Source organism: Triticum dicoccoides, chromosome 1A, assembly GCF_002162155.2.
Source record: "Triticum dicoccoides isolate Atlit2015 ecotype Zavitan chromosome 1A, WEW_v2.0, whole genome shotgun sequence".
Lineage (NCBI taxonomy): Eukaryota > Viridiplantae > Streptophyta > Magnoliopsida > Poales > Poaceae > Triticum > Triticum dicoccoides.
Window position 1 is genome coordinate 23663101 of NC_041380.1, and position 7004 is coordinate 23670104.

Genomic DNA, 7004 nt, shown 5'->3' on the forward strand with positions numbered 1-7004 from the left:
GTTGGTTTCGTCAGAACGTAGATTGTCTTCACGGCCAACATTATCGGCGTACGAACGTAGATTGTGTGCAGGCTTACTCATATTTTTCTTATTGCTTTTTTGACGTAATTAAATAGAAATTTCTTTTTTAGGTTAACTAGAACTTTCTTGAAAGAATGGGATAAGGGACACCACTAAAAAAAGGATAAGGGTCTTTTAATAAAAAAATATTAGATAGGACAAGGTACTCGCGTGTCCCCGGTTGTGCGGTCTCCGCCCAGCAAGCGCTGCGCCGCCATGATGGTCGCCTCCGTCGTGCCCTCTCCCCTGGCACTCGCGAGGCCGGTCCGCACGCGTCTCCTTCCGCCCTGCGACCTGCCGGCCGGCCCCTCTCTGCAATCGGCCAGCGGCTGCCGCGTCGCGCGCGGCGGTGCACGGCGCCCGCAGCACATCTCGTTCGCAGCCGGAGGAGGCGCAGGTGAGGAACCCACCTTTTGCATTTCTCACGCCTTTACTGATCACATATATTAGCTGGAGAACCTGTAACTTCAGAGAATAGAGGATGTAAATTTTACTTCTGTGCTTTACTTTTTGAGGAACTTCTGTGCTTGAGTACTATTGTTCAAGATTAACTTCCAACTATATTGATGCTAACTCATAAGCATGACTCTTCATTCATTTTATTTTACTTTTGCACTTTTTTTCGCCTGTAGCGGGTGATGCTTTTGTCGTAGAAGGCGCGACGAATGTGAAGTTCTCTAGAGAGCTAACTGTTCCGGGCCACAAAGAGCCTCTGATCATCCTCGGCACAGGTACATTTCCTTGCCCCATGTCCTTCTTTCGAGATTGCTGACTTGCATAAATGTGTAGTACTTTTTACAGTTTGCGATTTGAATTTTAGCTCACTCTAGGTTACAGAGACAAGTTCTTTGTCAAGGTATACGCCGCAGCGTTCTATGTGGATATCTCCATCGGACTCGATACCGAGCAATGGAGAAAAAAGGTCGGCCTCGAGACTTTCGATGCTTCCTCGGGTTTTGACTCCATTTTTAAAGGTAAGAACCAGACTCGATCGATCCAACTAGCAAAATAGCCCAAGGAGTGGGTTCGTGAATATGTAATACATGCTGATCAGACAGCGTACCATGCAATGCAGCACCGGTTGTGAAATCTCTGAATATAACTCTAGTTAGAGACGTTGATGGCAACACCTTTGTGAAGGCTTTGGATGGCGTTATTGCTCGCCGGATTCAGAAACGTACCGATGAGGAAGAATCTTCACTGTCGGCCTTCCGGAACAGCTTTCTAGGGCGCAATCTCCAAAAGGGAACAACCATCTATTTAACTTGGTTGGAACCCTCAAGAATGCTGGTGAGTGAACAATCAGTCCCACTGTATTCAAAATTTTAAGCAAATTCATCTAGAGTTGTTGGTAGGAAACAGTTGACTCTTCTGCGGGCACAAACAAGAAAACACAGGCATATCTTGTTGTGAAAATAAGATAATTTTTTCTCCAGACTTATTAGTGGATTGAATTACTTTACCGCGATGACATTGCATTTTTTCTATTGATTGAAAGGGAATTTAATTATAGTATCTCCTTTGCGAATAATTCTGAATCTGGATGTTGGTCTTCCCAAGCTGTATCTCACCTCTGAAGCCTTAGATTTCCAAATCAGCTTGTTTGAATTTGTTATACCCTCGGTAAATTAGTGATGCCGATTCAGGTAATTAGTTTCTTGTATTTGCAAAAAAATCAGAGAGACAGGTTGTTTGACGAAATTGATTGCTGACGGCGCTGCATGCATGATATTTCATCCTGTAACTAACTCGTGCTTCTGTAGGTCTCGGTTTCGACGGACCAAGGTCCATCCCAAGTCGACGCTGAGGTCAAATCAGCTACTGTCAATTATGCTCTATATGATGGCTTCTTCGGCAGCTCTCCCGTATCCCCCACTTTGAGATCTTCCACTGCTCAGCTGCTAGAAGCTATCCTTACAAAGTGACGTGCAGAGCAGGATCAATGTATGGTCGCTGAAGACAAAGTGCAGAGTGATGAATGAATACTATAGCAGTTTTCTTGGATATTGCATCTCATATATTCAAAATCAGATTTGTTATTTCACATCTAAATACGAAATAGCTATCTCACATCTAAATCTAGAGCCATTGGATGTTGTCCTGTCTTTAAGATTCGCGCACACACATTTTTCTGCCTCCGCTTCGTGCGTTCGCTAAGTTCAGGACCGCCCCATCTATCCTGTGGTCCGTTTCTTCGTGCATGTGTGTGCGCGTGGTTGTTTGTTTTTCCTCGGTCCATTGTGTGCCCACGGCCGGGTCTTTTATGTTTTTGTTGGCCTGTTATGCCCGCACAGGGCTTTGGGCTGTTATACGCATATCCTTTTGCTGGGCATTAATAGGAAGGCACAGCGATTTCGTCCTTTCGTGATTAATAAATATGTTCTTTTTCTTGCCTAAAAGAATGTGCTGTTTTCCATGCTGGGCTGCAGGGTAAAAATGCACGAGTCGGTTCTGTTTTTTTTCACTTTTACCTTTCCTTTTTGTTTATTTGTGTTAAATTTATGAACTTTTTAAAATTTAAATGTTTACAAATTCATGATTTTTAAAAAGAATTATGAAAAACGATGTTCTTTGTGGCTTGTCTAAAAATGATAAAGAAATGCAAAATGAATAGTTGTAATGAAGCATAGAAATTGTCCTTTATACACAAGCCACAAAAAACCTCGTTTTTCATCGAAAACTTTGTGCACACACATATAATGTCCGGATATACACGCGAGATTTTTGTTCGGAATTTTTCAATTTTTCAAAATGTGTATTTAGACAATGGGTGCATATGCACCTAGGAGCCATTGCCAATTTCCGACAGAAACATATTTATATACATGTTTAACATTTTTTACATACATGAATAGCATTTTTTGTCTTTCTTTCTTATTTGTTTCAAGTTCATGAACTTTTTTTCATCACATTTAGCAATGTCTCATCTAAGTTTCTGATCGCTTGACCTGTTCGCTTTTAAAATGTTTGTGCAAATCTTGACCATGGATTATTTTGTCACGCGCGTCCTATACTTCCATGTCCCATCATACCTCCGGTGTCCACTTATCATCCCGTTCGCGTGCACGTCTTTTGTTGGGCCGACTTCATGACGCGATCTCGAGACCCGTTTTTCTTTTTGGTGTGCGTTTTATAAGTTGAAGACATGAGTTGGTCACTGCTTCCTCAGTTCCATCGTCATTGTCTATCTCCGACCCCCATTTGCATCGGAGTAGAGCCGATGCGAGTAGGAAGGAGGAAGACGACTATGGGGTTCGATCTTTGTCCACATGATGAAAGAATATCTTTGTCCACCTTTTTGCATTGTGTTTTCATCTAGGGATTTTGTGATTTTCATTCATAGACTTCTTTTCCTAGGTGCAACTCCACCCTGACATGCAACTGGTCCACCTTTTGTGTTTCAGTTGACAAACAACTATCTTGCAAGTCTACCCTTGACATGCAATCTTCAGTCGAGGGGGCAGAGGGTAACCATTTTTGTCCCAGTTGCAACTCCATCCTCAACATGCAACCGGGTCTGCATTTTCCCTAGTTGCAACTGGGCATGTGTTTTGTTTTCCATCCGAGTTGTAAGTGCATGCTCGACTCACAACTAGGCTTTTGGTTTGTCATTGTCCCAGTTGCAAGTTCACTCCCGACTCACAAATGGTATCGTAGTTTTGTGTAGCTGTCACAGTTGCAAGTCCGTCCTTCATTCGCAACAAGGTCCGTAGTTTGTTTCATCTCAGTTGCAAGTCTACCCTTGACTCACAACTGGGCTTGTAGTTCCATAGTTGTGCCAGTTGCAAGTCCACCCTCGACTGGCAACTAGGCCCATAATTTTGTTGTTGTCTCAGTTGCATGTCCACCTTCGACTTGTAACTCATAGCTTAGTTTTGTGTAGTTGTCACAGTTGCAAATCCACCGTTGACTAACAACTAGGCCGTAGTTTGTTTCTTCTCAGTTGCAAGTTCAACCTTCACTCGTAACTTGACCCGTGTTTTGTTTTCCATCCCAGTTGCAAGTCCACCCTTAACTCGCAACTCAGCTTGTAGTTTGTTTTATCCCAACTGCAAGTTGACTCCTGACTCACAACTAAGCTCATAGTTTTGTAATTGTCTCAGTTGCCTTGCCAAGTCCGGCATCGACTCGCAACTGGGCTTGTAGTTGGCCCAGTTGGAAGACTACCTTCGACTCACAACTGGGCACATAATTTGTTTCATCCTAATTTCAAGTCGGACCCTTGACTCGCAACTAGCTAGGCTTATAGTTTCCTAGTTTACAAAGTTGTCAGTCCACACTCGTTTGTCTAATTCGCTCGTAGTGCTCCTAGTTGCAACACCGCACTCGACATGGCAACTGGGCATGGTTTTCTTTTTCTTCCCAGTTGTAAGCCCACCCTCGACTCGCAACTGGGATCGTAGTTTGTCATTGTCCTAGTTGAAAATTCACTCTGGACTCGCGAATGATATCAGAGTTTTGTGTAGTTCTCAGGGTTGCAAGTCTGTCCTTAATTCACAACGAGGCTAGTAGTTTGTTTCATCCTAATTGCATGTCCACCCTTGACTCGCAATTGGGCTTGTAGGTTCGTAGATTTCCCAATTGCAAGTCCACCCTTGAGTCGCAACTGGGCCCTTAGTTTTGTTGTTGTCTCAGTTGCAAGTCCACGTTTGACTCGCAACTCATATCGTCGAATGATTGTATTTGTGTACAATAATACTTATACTATTATCTTTTTAATAATTCTACCACTTTTTTAGCAATTTTTATAATTCAACTAATAGTATAAATTCCAAATGTTCTATAACACAACCTTTTGATTTTTGAGGGGTTTGTTTTTCCTTTTTGACAACTAAACCCACACATGGGTTGTCGGGCCGGCCCACCCGGTTCCAGTCTGGGCTCGGGACTCAATTTTTAGCCTGTAGCCATCGATCCGTCATATCCTTGAGATCGTTCGTGTACTACGATCACGATCCGATCCCTACAACGCTCGAAACCTCATCCATGACCAACGACGACGGCCGGCAAAGGGGCTGGTTTTGCAAAAAACACCTCGGAGCTCCCGCGATCGCTACGCGATCTGGCGACGATGGAGACAGAGAGAGGGGAGTGATGGCGGCGAAGATCCTAGCGGCGGCGGCGACCCTGTCGGTGATCCGGGCGGCGGAGAACCTAGCGAAGATTCTGGCGGCTAGTGACGTCGGAAGCGAGGAGGGTTTATTTGGGGGCCTAGCTAGCAAGCTGGATTGGGAATCAATCAAATCAGACTCCAGGAGGATCCTCCGGCGATCTCCAGATCGACAGACCGGCTGGAGGCGAATGAGGGCGTGCGGAGAGGAGTTGATGGGTGGGATCCTAGGTAAGACTTGCATCGATCTGGAGGGAGAGAGGCGTGAAAGAAATATGCCCTAGAGGAAATAATAAAGTTGTTATTTATATTTCCTTATATCATGATAAATGTTTATTATTCATGCCAGAATTGTATTAACCGGAAACTTGATACATGTGTGGATAGATAGACAAAACACAGTGTCCCTAGAATGCCTCTATTAGACTAGCTCGTTAATCAAAGATGGTTAAGTTTCCTAACCATAGACATGTGTTGTCATTTGATGAATGAGATCACATCATTAGGAAAATAATGTGATGGACAAGACCCATCTGTTAGCTTAGCATAATGATCGTTAAGTTTTATTGCTATTGCTTTCTTCATGACTTATACATATTCCTTTGACTCTGAGATTATGAAACTCTCGAATACCGGAGGAATATCTTATGTGCTACCAAATGTCACAACGTAATTGGGTGATTATAAAGATGCTCTGCGGGTGTCTCCGAAGGTGTTTGTTGGGTTGGCATAGATCGAGATTAGGATTTGTCACTCAGAGTATTGGAGAGGTATCGCTGGGCCCTCTCGGTAATGCACATCATGATAAGCCTTGCAAACAATGTGACTAATGAGTTAGTTGCGGGATGATGCATTACAGAACGAGTAAAGAGACTTGCTGGTAACGAGATTGAACTAGGTATGAAGATACCAATGATCGAATCTCGGGCAAGCACTGGTACCCATCGGTGCTATACAAATGGTTTTTAATCTTTTCCGTGATGGCATTTGGAACCGTCGCCAAGTGAGTGTGGGAGATAGGGGGGTCCTTCCCACACGACACCAAATGAGCTCGTGTGTGATCGGGCGAGGTATCGAAACCCAATCATTTCCGTAGGTATGTACATCCCACATGGTGAATCCCAGGAAAACATTTTCGTAGGTATGTATATCACACACAGTCAATGCAAGGAATACGTTTCCGTTCTTATGTACATCCCACACAGTCAATCTAGGGAAAACGTTTCCGTTCTTATGTACATCCCACACAGTCAATTCAGGGAAAACATTTACGTTCATATGTACATTCCACATAGTTCTATGTGTAGGCTCGTGTGCGAAAGGTGTAACTATCACACACGCTCTGCCTTGGTTAACTATTTGCTTTTATCAACTACATCACACACGATTTGATGAAGAAAACTGTGTGGCATTGGGCTATCCATCACAAGCGTTTTTACTGCTAGAACTATTTGCAAAGCTCCATGACACATTTAGCAGGTTTATTAGTTTGCAATTAATAATTCCAGTATTACGCAAATTCACATTTCATATCGAACTGCTATTTGCCAATTTCATATCAGGCACATAAATATGTTATAACATCACAGTACGATAGTTACATGAAAACAGCACAATACAACATATAGCGAGTTCAACTTCATAAGAACAATATATTCATTTCCCTAATCGAGATCATCCAGACTCGTCTTATCCACCTTTGCTTTTAGTTCAGTAAGAATCTGTTTTGCACTGGCCAACTGGGAAAGTGCCTCCTCCTTCGCCAACACCATCTTAGCGAAGTCTGATTTAAAAAATCTGAGCTCATTCTCCACCTTCCTTTATTTATCCCACA

General features: G+C 43.2%; 1 protein-coding gene across 1 annotated transcript; it reads left to right on the forward strand.

Moving 5' to 3' along the window:
- The first annotated feature begins 225 nt into the window (after positions 1 to 225).
- On the forward strand, positions 226 to 2170 carry LOC119360048 (fatty-acid-binding protein 3, chloroplastic-like). Its single transcript, XM_037625908.1, has 5 exons — positions 226 to 457; positions 693 to 791; positions 891 to 1034; positions 1136 to 1350; positions 1824 to 2170. The coding sequence occupies exons 1-5, from the start codon at positions 277 to 279 to the stop codon at positions 1983 to 1985; spliced, it is 801 nt and encodes a 266-aa protein (XP_037481805.1). The 5' UTR covers positions 226 to 276; the 3' UTR covers positions 1986 to 2170.
- The last annotated feature ends 4834 nt before the right edge of the window (positions 2171 to 7004 follow it).

Coding starts and splice junctions, on each gene's coding strand:
- LOC119360048 (XM_037625908.1), top strand. CDS start 277: ATGATGGTCGCCTCCGTCGTGCCCTCTCCCCTGGCACTCGCGAGGCCG. Junction 792..890: donor TCTGATCATCCTCGGCACAG/GTACATTTCCTT, acceptor AGCTCACTCTAG/GTTACAGAGACAAGTTCTTT. Junction 1,035..1,135: donor TTTTGACTCCATTTTTAAAG/GTAAGAACCAGA, acceptor CATGCAATGCAG/CACCGGTTGTGAAATCTCTG.